The 21,727-nt window shown below is 43.6% G+C and overlaps 1 protein-coding gene across 1 annotated transcript in view; it reads left to right on the top strand.

The window, feature by feature from the left end:
* PGM2L1 (phosphoglucomutase 2 like 1) overlaps positions 1 to 21,727 on the top strand; it is a 47,394-nt gene that overhangs the window by 19,014 nt on the left and 6,653 nt on the right. Inside the window, exons 3-11 of the mRNA XM_063127245.1 lie at positions 7,330 to 7,436; positions 9,249 to 9,333; positions 10,777 to 10,860; positions 12,645 to 12,838; positions 15,748 to 15,937; positions 16,088 to 16,185; positions 16,801 to 16,981; positions 19,237 to 19,330; positions 20,299 to 20,428. Of these exons, the coding sequence (XP_062983315.1) occupies positions 7,330 to 7,436; positions 9,249 to 9,333; positions 10,777 to 10,860; positions 12,645 to 12,838; positions 15,748 to 15,937; positions 16,088 to 16,185; positions 16,801 to 16,981; positions 19,237 to 19,330; positions 20,299 to 20,428 (1,163 nt within the window). The remainder of the gene's footprint in view (positions 1 to 7,329; positions 7,437 to 9,248; positions 9,334 to 10,776; positions 10,861 to 12,644; positions 12,839 to 15,747; positions 15,938 to 16,087; positions 16,186 to 16,800; positions 16,982 to 19,236; positions 19,331 to 20,298; positions 20,429 to 21,727) is intronic.

The following is a 21,727-nucleotide window of genomic DNA, read 5'->3' as shown; positions in this document are numbered from 1 at the left end:
GTGTAATGCAAATCCTTGTGGCAGGGGTTGTTTGAGGGTTAGACAACCCTCAAATAACCCTAAAACAACCCATGGGTTATTTGAGGATTGTCTAACCCTCAAACCCCTGCTGCCTAGGTCTACATGACTTGGCAAGCCGGGCACCCATGGGTACCTGGCACAACACAACACAACCCGTGTGGGTAAATTAAGCTGTGTTGTGTGAACCAAGTCAATGACTGATCTGCCTGAACTGTAAGAGTTTATCTGCAGGGTGGAAGCACCTAGGGAACCTATTTGGGGTGACCAGATAGTGATACCCTGTTGCTGCTAATGTTGCTGGAGAGGCTGCTGCGCTAAGGAGAAACCCAACTTGTGAGCCAGTGTCCAAAGCCGGCCCTACAGACTGAACCATGCCAACACGGCTTCTCTTTCCATGGTTTATGTTCGCACGGCTGAAATTTCAGGAAACCCGTGGAGAGCTGTTTCAGACAAAAGGCAAACCCTCTCCTATTTGCAGGTATAAATTGAGCCTGTTTCACCCTCCTCTGTAACGTACTTCGCTTTGTAGGTGTGAGTGACTAACATGCTAAATATCAAATACAAAATTGTGTATGTATGAGCGGATCTCCTGTGGCGAGGGTTAGTTGTAAACGTTCTGTTCTAGAGAACGTGTGTTCTTGCTAGCAGGGCAGGCTTTAAGGGGCAACGGAGCAAGTTAGTGTGTCTTATTGAACTGTGTAGGGAGCAGACAGAGCGTTTCCCTTTCTTACTTGTTTATGCTATTGACTTTGGAGCTGTTCATGCGCTGACAGCCTGAAGGGCACGTGCTTCCTTTGTGTTTTGGTCTGCTAAAAAGCATGAGGAACTTTGGATTGGCTGATAAGAAGCAATACGCATTCTTGGCAGAAAACTCCAGTTCAGACACCAGGGAGTCTTTGAAACTGCACCGTTTTGCTTGCTTCGTAGGTTACATTCTGTACTGGTAGTTGTTTACTTTAGTAACTATTTTTGGTTGCATAAGTAAGCATTCTTTGACAACTAGGTTAAACCAGAAGACTTCTTGTGGATACTTGCTTGTTTGTGTTTTACTAGCCCTTACTTTCAGATTGCATTGGGTCGAACGCTAAGTCTGGGAAATAATTTGAGGAAGCTGCCAACTACATTGCTGGATTTAAATTGACTTTAACCTCTATTTGCATGGACTTGAAGAGAAAATAAATGTGCACAGGGCTGTTCCAACTCCGCTACAGCGTGCACCAAAGCAGAGGGTTCTGAGGCACACATCCCGGGTTGCGTGCTAGGCCCACTTGCCTTGGCCACCTTGTAAGCAAGATTAGTGGTGCCTCTGTACTTGCATAGAGCTCTTGTTTAGATGGCCTGCCCTGAGGATGTGTGTTCCTGGTCATGCTCTGCTCCTCATGTGTGGAGAGGAACAGAGATCTCCCTTAACCTTGCATGCAGGCAGATGTCCATCTCCACAGGCGTGTACAACCCCCGCCCATCCCAGAGGTCAGAGGCAGAAAAGAACAGGAAGAATTCCGATGTGCATTTTCTCTCGAGCAGGATATAGTGGTTCAGGAAGACTTCTTGAAATGACACAAGCTCAGCTGTAGTCTTGCAGAACCCAACTCAAGTTTATGACGATAACTTCCAGTGTTTATTTTGATGCCTTAGCTGTATCTCACTTGGGCTATTTACCTGCATCTAAGATCTTGGATTCTCCCCCCTTGCTTTAGGGCAACAGAGGCTGCCACAACTTGAGAGAGATGTCCGTGTAAAATTTCAATCCTTGCCATAGGGCAGCTTCATGTGTTTACTTTGGAAGACTCAAGTGATGCGTTTTTTTATCTTAGTCAGTGTATTGATTGATTAGATTGGGAAAGATTGAACAGCTTTGGGTTGTATTCACCCTTCTGTAGCATATCTTGGTTGGCTTGCTAATATCATTTGGAACTGTATGCTCTTTTTGCATTTACGGCGGGACACCTGTTTTCTGCCTTTTGGCCCATTGTGGGTTGCATCTGGCAGGTTGAGCTGTAGATGAGGAGGGGAGGAGGGCTTGGGTCCCTTCCAACTCTGATTCTGTAGGTCCTCCTCCTTGTATCTCTTTGGTTGATTCTACTTAGTGGCTTCATGGATAGGCTGAGGCCAGATCTTTTGAGTTCAGTGTGCCTTATTCCCAAGTCCATTTGTGTAAGATTGAAGCCCTTAGAAACCTAGATAACAAGTGACTTGCACCCCCCAGAGGCCTTCCTACCTAAAATCCGAATGGAAACGAGCAGTTCTTGAACTTCTGGGTTTGCTTTGCTTAACTCTTTCATATGGAAAATGAAAGTGATGTGAAACCAGGTCCACAGTTCTTCTGGTAAGAATTCACAAACCCCACAGTCCCTTCATGGAATCCCAGCTAAATCCATGGGGCAGTCAGAATGACAAGGGAAAGATTTCGCAGTGTAGTCGCACTGAGCATCAGATAAGCATGTTAACTAGATGGTCAGCAATCTCATGACTGAGATTTGTGCTGGCTGAATTGCCAGGAGCTTAATCAGCATTTAGGTTTTGAGCCCCAGTCAATGTTGGCTTTATGCTGAATCAGAGAAGATATGGCTGATGGTGCATGAGAGCTTTGGCTATGGGGCAGGATAAAAATGTAATAAATGTGATGATTTAACAGATTGTTTTAGGCATATGTTGTCTGTGGTTTTATGGAAATACTTTTCTTTTAGTATTTTGTATAATGTGTTTTAATGGTTTTTAATTTCTGTAAACTACCTTCAGCTATGGGGCAGTATAGAAATGTAATAAATGAAATGAGCTGAGCCCCAACCATGCTATACATGTGAGAAGTTGAAGAAAAATGGCTTTCTCTGTATGTAGTGCAGGCAGGCATGAAGCGGGAATGATGCCATTATTTCAGGTTCTCTGAAATGGAACTGGTTCTAAAGTTCTCCAAGACCACGTAAAGCAGCAAGTTAGAGTATTAAGCATTTAAAAACGGTGGCATGTTATTTGCTTGCCTGTGGGATCAGCTGTAAAACTGGAGACCCCCCAGCTGCAAAGTACTATAAAAGATTCTAGCATTTGAATCAGTTACATTTGGGCTAGCACATTTTTTCCTTGGGACTATTTTGAGGTTCCCCATTGCAGAAGCCTGATTTGGTTGATCATATGAGACATTTGCCCCCGTGGCTCCATTCTCATGCTAACTCCTCCCTCCTCAGCATGCTGTGATGAGCCAGGAACCATCAATTCCCATTACATCTGAACCAGGAAACTATGGTTATTGGGTTTGGAACAAACCAGGAACTTATAGAATCATAGAATAGCAGAGTTGGAAGGGGCCTACAAGGCCATCAAGTCCAACCCCCTGCTCAATGCAGGAATCCACCCTAAAGCATCCCTGATAGATGGTTGTCCAGCTGCCTCTTGAAGGCCTGTAGTGTGGGAGAGCCCACCACCTCCCTAGATCACTGATTCCATTGTCGTACTGCTCTAACAGTCAGAAAGTTTTTCCTGATGTCCATCTGAAATCTGGCTTCCTTTAACGTGAGCCTGTTATTCCGTGTCCTGCACTTTGGGAGGATCGAGAAGAGATCCTGGCCCTCCTCTGTGGGACAGCCTTTTAAGTATTTGAAAGTTAAAACTTAAATCATGGTTTTAGGGTTAAGATCCTGGCTTGTTCCAAACATGGTAGTTATAGTTTCCTGGCTCAGACATAATGGGAAACAATGATTAATTGAAGGGTTCCAGGGTTAATTGTGGTGCTGAGGAGGAAAGCCTCATTGATATAATGTGTCATTATGCTAAAATATGAAAAAAATAATTTCATTTTTCAAAGAAGAACATAAAAGCTATGCTAGATCAGAGCAAGAATCCATCTAGTCCATTACTCTGTTCACATAGTGGCCAACTAGCGGTCGACCAGGAACCCACAAGCAGGACATGGTGCAACAGCACTCCCACCCATGTTCCCCAACAACTGGTGTATGCAGGCTTCCTGCCTCTGACACTGGAGGTTGCACTTTGCCATCAGGACTAGTAGCCATGGATAACCTTCTCTTCCAGGAATTTATCCAACCCCCTTTTAAAGCCATCCAAATTGGTGCCCATCACTACATCTTGTGGTAGTGAATGCTGTACTTGAACAATGCGCTGCGTGAAAACGTAGCTGATTACTGAGAAATATTGATCCTTGTAAAGGTTGCCTTAGTATACAGGGATTCTTATTGTTGAATGATGCTGGAGATAGTTGTTGAGGATGGCTTAAGGTCATATTTGTTACTTTCCTTTTGTTTCCCTTGCCCTTACAATACAATGATCAGTGCTGGATTCAGGACTGTGGTTGATGAACGATGTCAACTAGGAGGCCTTGGGCGAATCCAGCCTTATAAATAAACCCACAAAAGTTAGTAGCCTGCCTTTTTTTAAACTAGCTTGCATTTTATTAGCCCTCTCAGACCAGCATGGCAAAGCAGGGTACTAGCCTCTTAGGAAGCTAGTTTAAAAGCTATGTTCTACCAAACAGGCTGGCGGGAGCAGGAGAAAACGGAGGGATGGGCGTCCTCCTTTGCCAATCCGTTTGGTTTCCATGCTGACTGCCAAAGTAGGAATGGAGAGATCTCCTCCTCTTCCTCTGCCAGCCCACTCTCCTGCATGGAATTCCTGGTTGCCGATGGCTGCTGGGCAGAATAGATAATTTTATTTATTTTATTTATTGCACTTATATACCGCTCCTATAGCCAGAGCTCTCTGGGCGGTTTACAGAAATTCTAAAATTGAGATAAAAACAAGTATACAAAATTTAAAATTCTAAAACACAAAACATACACACATAAAGCATTGAAACCCGTTAAATGTTAAATGGTGATTAAGATGTGCTGCCATATGCCTGGGCAAACAGGAAAGTCTTAACCTGGTGCCGGAAAGATAGCAGTGTTGGTGCCAGGCAAGCCTTGTCAGGGAGATCGTTCCATAGTCTGGGGGCCACCACTGAAAAGGCCCTGTCCCTCATTGCCACACTCCGAGCCTCTCTCGGAGTAGGCACCTTGAGGAGGATCTTAGATGTTGAATGTAGTGACCGGGTATATTCACGTCGGGAGAGGCGTTCCGTCAGGTATTGTGGTCCCAATTAATTAAAGAAATTAATTTTCTTTAATTTAAGAAAATTAAAAGGTAAAAACCAGATTTTTCTGATTTGAAAAATGGATAAACCCTAAAAGAATAATTTGGTTAATAAATCATCTGAATATAAGCTTGCTGGCCATACAGTTACATCTCTAAACTGAATCACTGCTGTCTGATAAATTGACCAGATTGATCATTCCTCAGATGTGACTATTTACATGCTACCTAACAAACATAGGCATGTCCCTTGATTCAGGTAAACTGCTCTAGTCTGTCCAGTAGTTGTCAGACTTTGCTTTAACCCATCAGTTGTGAGCCTGTCATCTTTGTTTTCTGCTTTGTTTTTGTGAGGGTGGTGTTGGCCTAAGGCAGAGTAAAGCAGAAAGGATCAACACTGGAAAGAAAAGGAAAAGGCAAAATAGTCCATTACTAAGTTATCTCTATTCTCATAAGTTATCTCTATTCTTATTGAAAATGTGATGGTTACTGTCATAAGAAAGATCTCACAGAGGTCTTGCAAAACATACAGCCCAAGAAATAGATCCAAAGACTGGTTGTAAGAGTAAGACAATGTAAAAGAAATATTGTTCTAGTTATAAATTAACATGGTTTAGTAGATTTGCATCATTATTTAGAAATCTATCTATAAAACGCTTAGGTATGTTACCGTTTTGCCACGCCCACTTTGCCTTCATGGATTCTAGAATGGCTTCAGCTGATACAGGTTGCTAAGCAACAGTAACAATGTGTACCGTCAGCTGATACAGGTTGCTAAGCCCCTCACCCAACTCCTCCGGGCTTTCCAAGGTAATCCTACCCCCTTTCTGCCTCTTCGCTCCCCCTCCCCCCCACAAAGGGCAGCGCCACGATCCGGAGCATGAGCGAGGCACGGCCGGGTGGGAGGCCGCTCGCCTGCTGTGAATGAATAAATAAATAAAATGCAATGATATTTAATTAATACACTTTAAGATATGCTACAACGGCGTATGTTACGCCGGGTACAGCTAGTAATTTTTTATTTTATTTATTTACAATATTTATATACCACTCCCCATTCAAAATTTTGGAGTGGTGTACAAGAATAAAACAGAATAAAACCACCTTAAAATAGATTTTTAAAAGCAAAATGAAAGGTGAACTGTGGCTGGTCATTAAGGAAAGGCTTCCTGGAACAATGCCGTTTTCAGGAGGCGCTGAAAGGCGTACAAAGTTGATCGCCTGCCTGACCTCCACAGGCAGGGAATTTCCATAAGAGGGGGGCCACCACGCTGAAGATGTATTTTTGTGAACTGCCCAGAGAGCTTTGGCTATTGGGCGGTATAAAAATGTAATAAAAAAATAAAAACCAGTGAAAAATCTAACTTAAATTAAATCAGTGAGTACCAGTGTGGTGTAGTGGTTAGAGTGTTGGACTGGGAGTTGGGAGATCTGGGTTGTAGTCCTCACTCGGCCATGCAAGCTCACTTGGGTGACTTTGGGCCACTCAGACTTAGCCTACCTTACAGGATTGTTGTTGTGAGGATAAAATGAGGAGGAGGAGGAGGAGGATTATGTACACCATCTTGGGTTCCTTAAGGAGGAAAAAAGGCGGGATATAAATGAAATAAATTATTATTATTTATTTATATAGCCCCATCAATGTACATGGTACTGTACATAGTAAAAGAATAAAACAGCAGCACCCTGCCACATAGGCTTACAATCTAATAAAATCATAATAAAACAATAAGGGAGGGAAGAGAACGCACCAAATAGGCACAGGGGACAATAAAACTAACAGTGTGGAAAGTAAGTTCTAAAAGCTGTAGAAAAAAAGAAAAGTTTTCAATTGAGCTTTAAAAACAGTAAATGAATAAATCAGCACCCCTCTCGTTTACTCATTTAAATAATTGATTTAAATCAATCTACCCTGCACCAAGTGAGTTGTTAAATACAAGGCTGGGAAATTCACTCTGCAGGACTGATATAAGGTTGCAAAAGAGATGTTAATGTATTTGTAGTTAGCTTCCTCTGGGACTGTTGAATAAAGTAGGAAAGAAATCTAAATGAAAAATATAGTTTGCCAGCGTCTAATGTTGATTGTATTCTTGGGACAGGTAATTCTTTATATTTGAATTGCACACTGTCACCATCTGTCTTGTCCCATTGAGATAGGGAAGGTCTAAAAGTCTTAGAAGGCCACAAGACATTTATACATGCTACCTCTTTTTTACTTTGCTGCAGGGGATGTACAAATACCTTGAGAAGTGTTTTTCAGACTTCAAGCAACGAGGTTTTGTTGTTGGATATGACACACGAGGTCAGGTGACCAGCAGTTGCAGCAGCTTAAGGTATGAATTTAGTTTAGGTACAAAAGACTGGCTTGGGATAGCTAGGTTTTCTGTTGGAGAACCAAATCTTAACTGTTTGAGGGTGAGAAAAAAATCTGGAAGTTCTTGTTTGCAATTATTATTATTATTATTTATTTATTTATATAGCACCATCAATGTACATGGTGCTGTACATAGTAAAAGAATAAAACAGCAAAACCCTGCCACATAGGCTTACAATCTAATAAAACCATAAGAAAACTATAAGAAAGGGAAGAGAATGCACCAAATAGGCACAGTGGACAATTTTGTTTTCACCTTTTGTCCTAACTCTGACACATTGTCTTTTTAATCACAGTCACAGGAAATTAGGGGGCTTGTAGAAGCCCCGACATCCACCCCACACCTGATTCTCAACTCTACCTCATCACAGTATAGCTCTAAACTCCCCAGTGGAGATACTCTTTAAATTTTCATCACAATCCAATGCATGCCTACTCTGAAGTAAGTCCCACTGGGTTCAGCAGGACTTACTCCCAGGTAAATATGTTTAAGATAATTGAGCAGAGCTTCCTAATCAAAATGAACTTCAGACGGTTCAAACTTTACCTTTTGGGGGGTTTCATTCTCCCCTGGGGCAAGGAACAAGAGAGAAAAAGAGAAAGGAAAGAGTGGTACCATGAGTGATATATGACACTATCACTTTCTTTCACGTTTTCCACATTCTTCTCTTGCCTAGACCTCTGATCCAAAACTCCAGAGGTACTCCAATAAAAGTAAGCATCCCCTATTGACCTCTAAGGAGGCAGCTCTTCTAGGACAAACAGATTCATACATGGAAGTGTCCCTTATGCTCAACTGTATGGGAAATAACTTGATGTATCCTGTCCCATATGCAGATGGATATGGTGGTGCTACATTATGTTGTTTGCAGTGCAAGAGAATAAACCTCAATGCTGCCATATTACAGATCTCACTTCAATCTCTAGGAGCAGGAGTAAAGCAGATTGGATTAGGTCTGGTGCCCAGTAACTCAAGCCACCGATCTGATCCCTCTCTTGGTGCCATAGCTGTTGCTCAGGCCTGGCTCTTCCCATGGCCAAGCTATTGAACATCATGTGATGATAAAACCATAGAAGGTCATCTTATGATACTATTCATTAACGATAAAGGCATGATTTGCTGTTGGCCCTATAGAAATAGTCTGGGATCCAACAGATGCGCAGAAGGTGCCCCCCAAACTTCCAAGGGAAACCCTTCTTAATTAAAAGAATTAATTAAGGTCTGGTTTTTTGGATCATCGTTTTTAAAGTTGTTATAGTGGTTTTAAACGTATGTGTATTTTGCTTGTTTCTGTGGCTTTTAATCTTTGTATACTGTTTTTAACTGTTTTTATCTTATGTGAACCGCCCAGACAGCTTCGGCTATGGGGTGGTATACAGATGCAATAAATAACAACAACAACATGGTTATGAGACCAGTTTAAGACAGAAGTTCTGACATTGTGCACGTTGCTGTATTTTCTTTGAGTTATAGTAACTTAGGAATGTTTCCTTTGTTCAGCACTTTCAAGTAATTGAAGTATGTCCTGCGAAAGGGAGTAAATGAGCAATGACAGAATTAGGATGCAGAAAGACGTAATATAAAACTGCTCAGGGGGCATTCCTGAGTTGTTTACAAGGCTGGATGTAAAGCAGAAGCCCCAAGCATGCAGGGGACTTTTAACCCATAGTTAGCTGTCTCGCTTCACCTTGGGAGCTGTTTCTTGGCTTAGGACTTTGGGGGAAGTGGTGTGGGCAATATTGTTGGTTGATCATTCCTTGTCTTCCACAGGCTTGCAAAGCTCACCGCTGCAGTCCTGCTTGCTAAGGGCATCCCTGTCTACTTGTTCTCCAGATATGTTCCCACTCCTTTTGTGGTAAGTGTCTGTCTTCTCTTTAAGACTGAACTTCTAGACGGCAGGTTCTTCTAAGTCGGTTCCATATCTCCACTGTGCAACTTTACTTGAATTCATAGGCAGTACGACTTCAGCAAAAGTTGCTTTCTGCTGAATTGAACATACTGGGCATGTTCTCATAACGCCAGCATCTGAATGCAGTAATAATGAAGTGGTATATGTGATGCTTAAGGAATTAGAAATCAGAGCAAATGTCAGCCCTCTGTACTCTTGATCGTATGATATGTTTTGTAGTGGTCCTATGCTAGAATTGGAGTAGACGATTTGTACCCTTTCCCAGAAACTTTTTAAAGTTCTCTTTTTTAACTAGCATCAATGTATGCAAGGCAAATGTCTTTCATTGCTGAATATGTGTAAGCCAGAATCTTGGTTTATTCAAGTAGCAATAATTCATTTGCTCGTGCCATAAATGAAACCTGCACGCTGGATGTGTCTGTGCGCTGGATGTGTTGTTCTCAAATTTACACTTTATCACTGTTACTTAGGAATTTTATTAAGTATATAAGTATCACTTATAAATAAATAGTTATGGAGGTTGTAGTGTGACAAGGGGGAGGCGCCTGTGCTTTGAGATAAAAACAAGACGAAAGCCTTGTCTTCCTGGTGCCAAAGTGGGATTTATTATTATTTATTTATTTATATAGCACCAATTTCAGATTGAAGCCCTTGAGTGGAATAAGGAGAAAGCTGAGCATTTTTAAGGCCATTTGAAATAACAGACAAATGCAGCACTAACTTCCTTCTGGATTACACCTATGAGCTGTCATCTTTGGGCCCAGTTACTTGTGTTATTGTTCCTAAATAACTTTGATCTATATGAAAGTTGCTACAGGCTTCATGAATGCCGTGAGGTCATTCGCTTATGTACAGCTCCTTTCGATTTTTGATGTTGCTTTTTTAGAAGATGTGTCTTTGGGAATATCTGGAAATGCTGCTTTAACATCATAATATTGCTAAGTCAATGCATTCCTTCTTGCAACCCATAATTTAAAATATTGTATTTATTGGATTTAATCATGCCTTATTTACCAGCTTCCATAAGACTTAGAGTTATTTAAAATATCTCCCAGCAGTTTTATTTATTAAATTTATATACCGCCCCATAGTTTTATACTTTGAATGGTTTTAGTTTTTGTGAACTGCCCGGGAATCTTTGGCTATTGGGCAGTATAAAAATGCAATAAATAAATAAATAGCTGAAGCTCTCTGGGCGGTTTACAAAAGTTTAAATGGTGGTTTGCTCATTTTTATTTTTAACAGATATTTTAAATTTAAAATATTGAATAGTTGGCATTTGGCATTCAGGGGTCCAGTTGTACAGATGTGTGGAATATCTGTTGCTCTTTCCTGAGGCTCTGTAAGAAATCTTGGCATGCTGGAACAAATGTGATTTTTGTCTTGCAGCCCTACGCTGTTCAGCAGCTCAGAGCTGTAGCTGGTGTGATGATCACTGCTTCCCATAACCGTAAAGAAGACAATGGCTACAAGGTACATCAGAACATCAGAAGTGCTCTGCTGGATCAGACTAAGGGTCCATCTAGTCCAGCACTCTGTTCACAAAGTGGCCAACCAGCCATTGGCCAGGGACCCACAAAGCAGGACATGGTGCAACAGCACCCTCCCACCCATGTTCCCCAGCAACTGGTACACCAAGGCTTACTGCCTTGAATAATGGAGGTGGCACACAACCATCAGGGCTAGTAGCCATGGATAGCTTTTGCCTCCAGGAATTTATCCAACCCCCTTTTAAAGCCATCCAGATTGGTGGCCCTCACTACATCTTGTGGTAGTGAGTTCCATAATTTAATTATGCTCTGTGCGACGAAGTACTCTTGGTTAGGTACATTGGGGCACTCTCTAAATGCCTGTTAATTTTTCAACCATTGTCTTCTTCCTAACCAAGAGTGCGTAGTCATTGTCGCAGGCTGTAATATTCAGAACAGTGTTCTGGAACGAAACACCGCATCGTAGTGTGTTTGGTTAGTGGGGAAACTGTTTCAAGAAAATGCAGGCCGTCTTTTGTTTTGCTTGGATGATGATTCTGTTGTCATTGGCCCAGCTGGTTTGTGCATTCAATGAATTGTCTAGGTGTCTGAATTTAGAAGTAAAACATACCTGCTTCTACTGTCCTTGCATGTCTTCGCTGAAGGTGTGGATGAAGGGACGTTCTAGCTTTTTTGTATAAAAAAACTCCTCCCTTTCCACACCTCAAAGTTGGCACGGTAGATGTGTTTCACTCTCCCTGTCATTGGGTACCATTTAGGCCAGCCTTGAAGTGAATCTCTGCTTGATCAAGAGTTAATCCTCTCTTTCCAAATAGTTCCCTGCTCTAACAGAGATGGATTCCTTTTCCCCTCCCCCACTATTGATCTAACTAATTTCCACCTTTAGCATGTATTTCCAAAAGTAAATAACAAAATACTGATTCCCAACCCTTGATTATTATTATTTATCAAACTACCAAATATTGACTTACCTATCTTATTTATTTATTTATTACATTTTTATACCGCCCAATAGCCGAAGCTCTCTGGGTGGTTCACAAAAATTAAAACCATAATAAAACAACCAACAGGTTAAAAACACAAATACAAAATACAGTATAAAAAGCACAACCAGGATAAAACCACGCAGCAAAATTGATATAAGATTAAAATACAGAGTTAGAACAGTAAAATTTAAGTTAAGTTAAAATTAAGTGTTAAAGAACTGAGAGAATAAAAAAGTCTTCAGCTGGCGACAAAAGGAGTACAGTGTAGGCACCAGGCGGACCTCTCTGGGGAGCTCATTCCACAGCCAGGGTGCCAAAGCAGAGAAAGCCCTCCTCCTGGTAGCCACCTGCCTCACTTCCTTTGGCAGGGGCTCACGGAGAAGGGCCCCTGTAGATGATCTTAAGGTCCGGGCAGGTACATATGCGAGGAGGCGTACCTTCAAATAACCTTTCTCTCTCTTGATACCATAACTGAACTGTAGTGCACAGATTAGGTTTTAGGTTTTATGATAGTTTACATTTTATTTTATTTTTAAATAACGTAAACAATTTTGAGAATACTTGTATAGAAAAGCCATATATAAATACTCTAAATAAATGAAATGTTGTAAATAGTGTGTCACCCCTATATTTTGTTGAGTTTGTATCACTACAGATTATTACTGTGACTATTACTGTATATTTAAGGGTAATGTCTTGGTGCAGCTTCGGACTTAGAAGAAGTAACTCAGGTCCTGCTTACAGTGGATGAATGTTTAACTTTCCTGAACACCCGCTCCAGGTATACTGGGAAAATGGGGCTCAGATCACCTCTCCACATGATAAAGAGATCCTGAAATGTATAGACGAATGTGTTGAGCCATGGAATGACTCCTGGAATGAGAATCTGGTGGACAGCAGCCCCCTTATGCGAGACCCTCTGCAGAAAATCTCTGCAAGCTACATGGAGGATCTGAAAAAGATCTGCTATCACAGGTAAGAGATCAAAGCCAAGCGAAAACAAACCCCGCGAGCATTGCTTTGGTATGTTGGAGGCCTGTGGAGGAGGAGGTTCAGAATTGGAAGTGGTAGAATGCAAGTGTGCGGCTTGGCATTATATATATATTTATTTATTTATTTAGAGTATTTTTATCCTGCACCTCAGCCAAAAGGCTCTCAGAGCGGCTTACAATTTATCAATAGAATCATAGAATAGCAGAGTTGGAAGGGGCCTACAAGGCCATCGAGTCCAACCCCCTTCTCAATACAGGAATCCACACTACAGCATCCCTGACAGATGGTTGTCCAGCTGCCTCTTGAAGGCCTCTAGTGTGGGAGAGCCCACAACCTCCCCAGGTAACTGGCTCCATTGTCGTACTGCTCTAACAGTCAGGAAGTTTTTCCTGATGTCCAGCTGGAATCTGGCTTTCTGTAACTTGAGCCTGTTATTCCATGTTCTGCACTCTGGGAGGATCGAGAAGAGATCCTGGCCCTCCTCTGTGTGACAACCTTTTAAGTATTTGAAGAGTGCTCTCATGTCTCCCCTCCATCTTCTCTTCTCCAGGCTAAACATGCCCGTTCTTTCAGTCTCTCTTCATAGGGCTTTGTTTCCAGACCCCTGATCATCCTGGTTGCCCTCCTCTGTACCCCCTCCAGCTTGTCTGCGTCCTTCTTGAATTGTGAAGCCCAGAACTGGACGCAATACTGTAGAGGAGGCCTAACCAGGGCCGAATAGAGATAAAGAAGACAGTCCCTATCCTCAGGCTTACATTCTAAAAAAGACAAGTCACACAAGGAAAAGTGGATGGGGAGGGAAGAGGGAGAAAATAAAAAGAAATTAAGGAGACTGTTTAGGCTGGTGGGAAGGCCCTGCTCCGTCCTCTCATCTCCCAATGGAGGGGCAAACCGACAGCCCCTTCATCTTTCCCACAGGGTGAAGATGTTAGCCCTGGGGGGTGGGGTCCAACTGAAGCAGGCTCCGATGGTCCCTGCCTGCTCCAGTCTCCCTCGCATTTTCTTCCCCACAGGGTGAAGATGGCAGTTAGGCATCATACCTTGAGCATAGGTTGGTTGATACTTTGGAGTTTGGCAAAGTTTGAAGGAAGTCCCTCAGAGCAGACATGTCCAAATAATGAGCAGTCAAATAAGAGATTTCAGTTGTTGGGTACGGAATCCTCTTCTTCCCCCTGAAACTGAATTTCAAATATTCACTCTTGAATATGATTTGGTGAAGCTGCCTTCTGTCTCACAAGACAGCACTGATTCTGATTTATAACGAAGATAGACACAAAATGTTTAGAGCAGTGAGCAGTGCTCTGGAAGGGCTCTCACTTTATTATCAGCATCAGAATGTATAGATTGCTTGTCAGCCACCAAGGATTCCAGAGCAGTTTACGTAAAAGTATAAAAACAATATGACGATAAAATAGCAAGGGGGCTGTACAGCCATGTGTTGGAGGGTGTGGGTGCTAGAGCCCAAAGTGGGCAGAATTACGCATGTGACTCTTAGCCTTTGTTCAGTATAAAATAAAGAAATTTATAAAATATAAAAAATAAAGAAATTTACACCCAGCGATTCTCCTTCCTCCACTTGCGCAAGACTCCCTCCATCACTTTTGTAGTTGTGGGGACAGAGTAAATAATATCAGTAAGCCAGAGTGGGGCTGGGAAGGAGGCATGGCCTGGGGAGAGTCTGCAGGTGTAGGCTGAGAGGTCTGGAGGTTCCCCCAGCCCTGCTCTATAGGGCAAAAACATCTGCAAGTTTGAAGCTTGCTGGACCTGTGAAGTCACTAAGAAACCTGTGCCCCCCCCCCCGGTCCCTGGGGCTGTCTCCCGCCTTGAAAGTTTCCTTTAAAAAATGACAACATGATTATATACTGTTACCCAGAGGACCTTTTCTTCTGTCGCCCCCAGACTGTGGAATGGCCTGCTGGAGTAGATTTATAGAAACATAGAATAGCAGAGTTGGAAGGGGCCTACAAGGCCATCCAGTCCAACCCCCTGCTCAATGCAGGAATCCACCCTAAAGCTTCCCTGACAGATGGTTGTCCAGCTGCCACTTGAAGGCCTCTAGTGTGGGAGAGCCCACCACCTCCCTAGGTAACTGATTCCATTGTCGTACTGCTCTAACAGTCAGGAAGTTTTTCCTGATGTCCAGTCGGAATCTGGCTTCCTTTAACTTGAGCCCGTTATTCTGTGTCCTGCACTCTGGGAGGATTGAGAAGAGATCCTGGCCCTCCTCTGTGTGGCAACCTTTGAAGTATTTGAAGAGTGCTATCATGTCTCCCCTCCATCTTCTCTTCTCCAGGCTAAACCTGCCCAGTTCTTTCAGTCTCTCTTCATAGGTCTTTGTTTCCAGACCCCTGATCATCCTGGTTGCCCTCCTCTGAACACGCTCCAGCTTGTCTGCGTCCTTCTTGAATTGTGGAGCCCAGAACTGGAGGCAATACTCTAGATGAGGCCTAACCAGGGCCGAATAGAGAGGAACCAGTACCTCACGTGATTTGGAAGCTATACTTCTATTAATGCAGCCCAAAATAGCATTGGCCTTTCTTGCAGCCATATCGCACTGTTGGCTCATATTCAGCTTGCGATCTACAACAATTCCAAGATCCTTCTTGGAATTGGTAATTTTAAAAATAAAATTTAAAAAGCGGATAGCTCATGTGAAGCATGAAGGAGGGCCAGGGCTGATGGCTGAGCCAGCATTCGATTGGCTGGGATTCATTGCAGCAGCAAAGCCAAGAGGAAGCTAGGCTCACCCTCCAGCTGAGGGACACACTGTGAGCTGCTTTCCTGTTGTGTCTTCCTTCGGGCCTTGGCACGTCACCATCTCGTGTGATGTTATAGCTCCTTTTAAGGAATCACCGGTCTCTTACTAATACGTTCTGTTGCTTTCCTTCTAGGGAGCTGAACACAAAGACCAAGTTGAAATTCGTTCATACCTCTTTTCACGGGGTCGGCCATGACTATGTGCAGCTGGCTTTTCAGGCATTTGGCTTCCAGCCTCCCATTCCAGTTCCTGAACAAAAAGACCCGGATCCAAACTTCTCCACTGTGAAATGCCCCAACCCCGAAGAAGGGGAGTCTGTGCTGGTAAGTATGCTGTGCAGCTTAACCAGTAGTTCTGCGTGCACGTTTTGCACAAGCGATGAACGGATAACGTGAGCTGTCAGTGTTAACCTCACTGGACAGACCCAGTTGACCGTTTTGAATGGATTAAAAAGAATAAATGGCCTCTTCCAGGAATTGTCTTTGCGGCTTGCGGAGAAGGAAGGTGCCAGGGTGGTGGTGGCAACGGATCCTGATGCAGACAGGCTGGCTGTGGCGGAGCTACAGGAGAAGTAAGTGAGAGGCTCTTTGCTAGCAACGCTGGGAAAGGAGAAAGGCAGAGAGGCCCCTTTTGTGGGTTTTCCTTGAGGTGCATCTATTACAGTTTGGATGTTTAATTTTTTTAAAAAAAAATCAATCTGGATTAGAATTGGGGCCCTTCTGTGGTTTTGAACTTAAAGCACATATAAATTTCTTGTTTCAAGTATTTCTGCAATAGAATCCAATGGTTAGAAAGAGCCAGTAAATCCTCAGATCCCTCCTTAGGCCAGGAATAAGGAGCTTCGGCCAGGAGCTTCGGCTATTGGGCGGTATAAAAGTGTAATAAATAAATAAATATCTATACATCTATTTATTTATTTAGAATATTTACTGTATTTCTTCGATTGTCAGATGCCATCGATTGTAAGACGCACACTAATTTCAGTACCACCAACAGAAAAAAAGCTTTGATTCTAAGAATAATAATCGCACCCGCGATTCTAAGACGCACCCTGTTTTTTAGAGATGTTTATATGGGACAAAAGTGCGTCTTAGAATTGAAGAAATACGGTATATACCTGGCTCCATTGTTATACTGCTCTAACAGTATCCTCTTGACCTCTGACGCCGTCTTCCTACTTCCGCAGTGGCCCCTGGAAAGTCTTCACTGGCAATGAACTGGCTGCTTTGTTTGGGTGGTGGATGTTTACTTGTTGGAAGGAGAACTGCTCAGAAGACGCCGATGTCAAGAATGTTTACATGTTGGCAACTACCGTCTCCTCTAAGATCCTGAAGGCCATTGCGCTCAAGGAAGGATTTCACTTTGAAGTAAGTGCCTGTAGAGTATCTTCTCTTTCTCATAATCTCTGCTGGCTTCGCGTGCGCACGATACGGAACCATCCCTTTACGTCAGAGTCTAGACACATTCCAACTCTATATTTTGGCTACTTGTGGGTAAGGACGATTGCCTATGCTCGTAGCTGGTCCAAAGGGCAGTTTAGGCTTTGACGTGGTCGCTTCCATCCCTCTTTTATCAGGGGTGCACTCCAATGTCACATTCGTTGTGGGATCTGAAATGTTCCCACATTCATTATGAGATAAGACAGAGATAGGACTTCGAGGTTATGCTGTGCGACAGCCTTCTTCCAGATGGGTTGGATTTCAACTCCCATCATTCCCAGCCAGCATGGCCATTGGCCTTTGATTAACATCTTTGACAGGGGGAATGGAATTGGGAAATATTCAATCAATCCCGAATGTGTGCAGGTACCTAAGTTTGGGTTTGGACTGAACACATCCCTGACTTTTTTGACCCTTTAGGTAAATTATCTTGCTGCAGTTGGGCTTGAAGTTGTATGTGTTATTTGTTTTTTTAGACTGCGATGTAGTTAAACTGCAAGGGCTGGAAAGGTAATGGCTGTAGGAATTTGGCTGACTCCTGCTCATCTTTGTGACTTTTACTGCCATCTAGTGGACATTCTGCTGCTGCTGTGGCCTTTTTCTGAGAGAATCCATTCATTCATTAGGGTTTCTCCCTTTCAGCCTTCAGTTTTTGATTGGTTTATTTCTGCAGTGTCGGCCTCCCTTTTTTGTACATTTTCTCCAGGGAGCAAAGGTAGTGACATTTGTGAGGCAGCCTGAGGGACTACTTTTGGCTAAGCCATAGGATCCCCAGCCTCTGGCATTCCCCCCTCCCCAGCCCCTCCCTGCCTCCCCATGTAGAATTATGCTTTTATTTTATTTTTTTAAAAACTCTCATTGGAGCCAACGAGATTTTCCACCCCCAGGCTAATTGCCATGCCAGGAGTAAAGAGAGATCTGCCCAGAGGTTTAGCTGGGAAGGCAAGGGTTAAGTCTCCCCTCTGCTCATGTTCTAATGCTGACAAAGGTCATCCTTCCTCCAGCCAGTAGTTAAGTTTGAACCTCCTTGGCTCTAGTGGCAGGCTTTTCTTCAAGCCAAATTGCGTAGCGATGGAGGGCGGTTTGGCATATGATGTGTGCAGTGTGTGTGTGTGTGATGTATAGGAATGATTGTGCATGTGTGCAGTTGTGTATGAGAGAGAGAGTGAGGTGACCCTGCCCACCTTTTATATTAGCCCCACCCACTACTGGTAGGTGGCCCTGGGAAGGCTAGCCACAAGAGACTGTGGCCCTTGGGCTGAAAAATCTTCCCCACCCATCATGCCCACTCACTTGGAATGGGCCTCATTGAACTTGGTGGGACTTGTTTCTGAGTAAACTTGCAGTGGCTTGGACGCACAAGTGCCATTCGAAGCCCCTTTAGGGTTCTGCAACCTTCTTCTCACTGGCCTTCCTTCTTCTCACATCAGTCCGTTGGTCTCGGTCCACCACTCTGCCGCTAAGATTATCTTCTTGGCTCGCCGCTCTGATCATGTTACTCCACTTCTGAAATCTCTTCATTGGCTTCCAATTCACTTCAGAATCCAATATAAACTTCTCCTGTTGACCTTCAAAGCTTTTCACGGTCTAGCTCCTTCCTATCTCTCCTCTCTCATCTCACACTATTGCCCCGCTCATGCTCTTCGTTCCTCTGATGCCATGCTTCTCACCTGCCCAAGGGTCTCTACTTCCCTTGCTCGGCTTCGTCCATTTTCTTCTGCTGCCCCTTACGCCTGGAACGCTCTTCCAGAACATCTGAGATCCACAAATTCAATCGCAGCTTTTAAAGCTCAGCTAAAAACTTTTCTTTTTCCTAAAGCTTTTAAAACCTGATGTTGTTTGGACTCTATACTGTTAGTTTTACCCTACCCAGTGCCTGTTTGCATTCTCTTCCCCTCCTTATTGCTTTACTATGATTTTATTAGAATGTAAGCCTATGCGGCAGGGTCTTGCGATTTACTGTTTTACTCTGTACAGCACCATGTACATAGATGGTGCTATATAAATAATAATAATAATAATAATAATAATAATAATAATAATAATAATAATAGGGTTGCACGCTAGAGTTTTGCCACCCAAAGGGCTCCCGGAGCGAACACCTTACTGAAATTTGCTTGCAGTCAGCTTCCACCACAAAGGCGATCGATATTAAGAGGAGCCACCTTCCCATTTTGTTTCAGGATACACTCCCTGGCTTCAAATGGATTGGCAGTAGAGTTAAAGACCTCCTGGACAACGGCAAAGAAGTTCTCTTTGCCTTTGAAGAGTCCATTGGTAAGCACAGTCACAGCTTGGGCAGAGGTGCAGACCTCACCACTGGGTGGTGCTGTTGCAGTGCAAATGAGTGTTGAATTTCTCCCAGATGTTTAGAATCTTTAATACCTGCCTCCTTCCTGTTTTGATTTATTAATATGGGCCTTCAAAAAGGCTGACACTTAGTGGAGGGCAGTGGGAAACACTCCTGTGTGCTCTTGCATTGAATTAAAGTGGGGGCCCGTATGAGAGCGCATCGGCGTCCAACCCAACCCCCTTTCCTTTCAGTGAACTTGCACAGGAACTTGGAGCAGATGGCAGACCCAAGCTACGATACGGGCGTAGCCTTCTAGGCTAGACCACCGAAAGCAGTGGTGATACTAAATATTGAGCTTAATTTTAAGTAGAGCCACTGGTGGACCTTGCAAATGGCTTAGGAGATTATTGGGGAAAGTGAGTGGTGCCTTTGGCTCACACCTGGGGCACAGCTAGATAATTCTAAGGCCTCAGCTCAAATGGTCCGAGCCTTGCCCTTTTGCAGCATTGCCATTACATGGGACTGTACACTGGGGATAGATGTCTTTCAGTCAATGCCTCCCCCCCCCCCCCGGCACACACACATACATGCATCACAAGAAACTGGGCTGTGTTTTTGTGGGAAATCATTAGTAGTGATGGCTGCTAAAAAATAATCTCTTGATGGGGCGCAGTGGGCATGTGAATTTCCTCCTTAATGCTGGTCTGGATAGTGGTAGATCGGAGTCCAAAGCCATATACTCCACCTGTCGCTTATGCCAGGCAGAAAGTGGAGCTGCTGTTAGGAAACCCCCCCCCCCAAAATCCCGCTCTTTTACACTGGTTTCATTTCCTAGCTTTCTTTTTTCGACCATAGTGTACAGGAGTGAGAAGTTGGATTTAAGCTGACATATGCACAAAATGTACAAAATTGCAATGCTGTTCTTAGAATGAGAACGTCTTCTGGTTTCCAGGTTTCATGTGTGGCACTTCTGTGTTGGACAAAGATGGTGTGAGCGCAGCTGTGGTGATAGCGGAAATGGCTGCGTACCTAGACACCAAAAGCCAAACGCTGGCACAACAACTGACGGAAATATATAAAACGTAAGTCCTGTGCTTTACCTGTGGAGGTTGGATCCCTGAATTGCGGACAGTGAAGTCATTTTTTTATTATCTTGTTGGAGCAGACAGACAACCTCCTCCCTACCCCTCTCACTAATTCCCCTGGTTTTGCAGGTAGTGACTGCTACTGGGATTCTCCCTGGAGAGAATGACGCTCTAGCAGTTGCGCTCTCTCTGGTTGGTCCTTGAACAGGGCTCAGAGAGGATCCCAGGAACCGCCTGCAGAATCAGTAGCAATTACAAATACTGTATATCTTCGATTGTAAGATGCCATCGATTGTAAGACGCACACTAATTTCAGTACTACCAACAGAAAAAAAGCTTTGATTCTAAGAATAATAATCGCACCCGCGATTCTAAGACGCACCCTGTTTTTTAGAGATGTTTATATGGGAAAAAAGTGTGTCTTAGAATCGAAGAAATATGGTAGGTTAATGAGAGGACCTTCAGGGCAGTAGCTAGTGCCGCATATGACCTGTGGATTGTCCATGTGTGATCTTTGTGAAGCCTCTGGGAGAAGACCTTATGGGGTTTTGGAATGAGGTGTCACCACTATGTTGACTCTCAGCTCTACTTCTCCTGTTTTTTGTGAGTCAGGGGAGTGTGTGAAGCTGCTGAACTCGTGCCTGGATAAGATAAAAGACTGGATGAACCTGAAGCCTGATAACAGAGAGACACTGAATAGCTGGTTCTTAGATCAGAAAAATTAGTGGTTATCCTGTTTTGGCTGGGGCTGTGTCACTAGAGGCCCAGGTAGCCTTAGTGGCATGGAGTGCCTTTAGCCATTTCATAACAGGGATAATCTGTTCATGCTCTGTTAACATTTTGGTTGGATGATTGCAATGCACGGGGTTGCCCTTGAAAAGGGCTTTAGAGCTTCAGCTACTGCAGGATGCAGCCACCAGATTGTTGGCTGTCACAGCCAGGTTAATGTATATATCACCAACTTTGAAGGAACTCTGTGAGCTGCCTGCTTGTTCCCCGGCCCTATTCAAGATGTCAGTGATTGCTTTTGGTTTACCCGGGCATTTTAGAGCATTGTAAGTTTTTTGTGTATGGGTGTTATTCATTCCCCGTGGGCTTTTCTAGTGACAGCATTCATAGAATCATAGAATAGCAGAGTTGGAAGGGCCCTACAAGGCCATCGAGTCCAACCCCCTGCTCAATGAAGGAATCCACCCTAAAGCATCCCTGACAGATGGTTGTCCAGCTGCCTCTTGAAGGCCTCTCGTGTGGGAGAGGCAACAACTTCACCAGGCAACTGATTCCATTGTCGTACTG

Source organism: Elgaria multicarinata, chromosome 5 (assembly GCF_023053635.1).
Source record: "Elgaria multicarinata webbii isolate HBS135686 ecotype San Diego chromosome 5, rElgMul1.1.pri, whole genome shotgun sequence".
NCBI lineage: Eukaryota > Metazoa > Chordata > Lepidosauria > Squamata > Anguidae > Elgaria > Elgaria multicarinata.
Note: the sequence above shows the minus strand (reverse complement) of the source record. Positions and strands in the feature narration are given on the sequence as shown.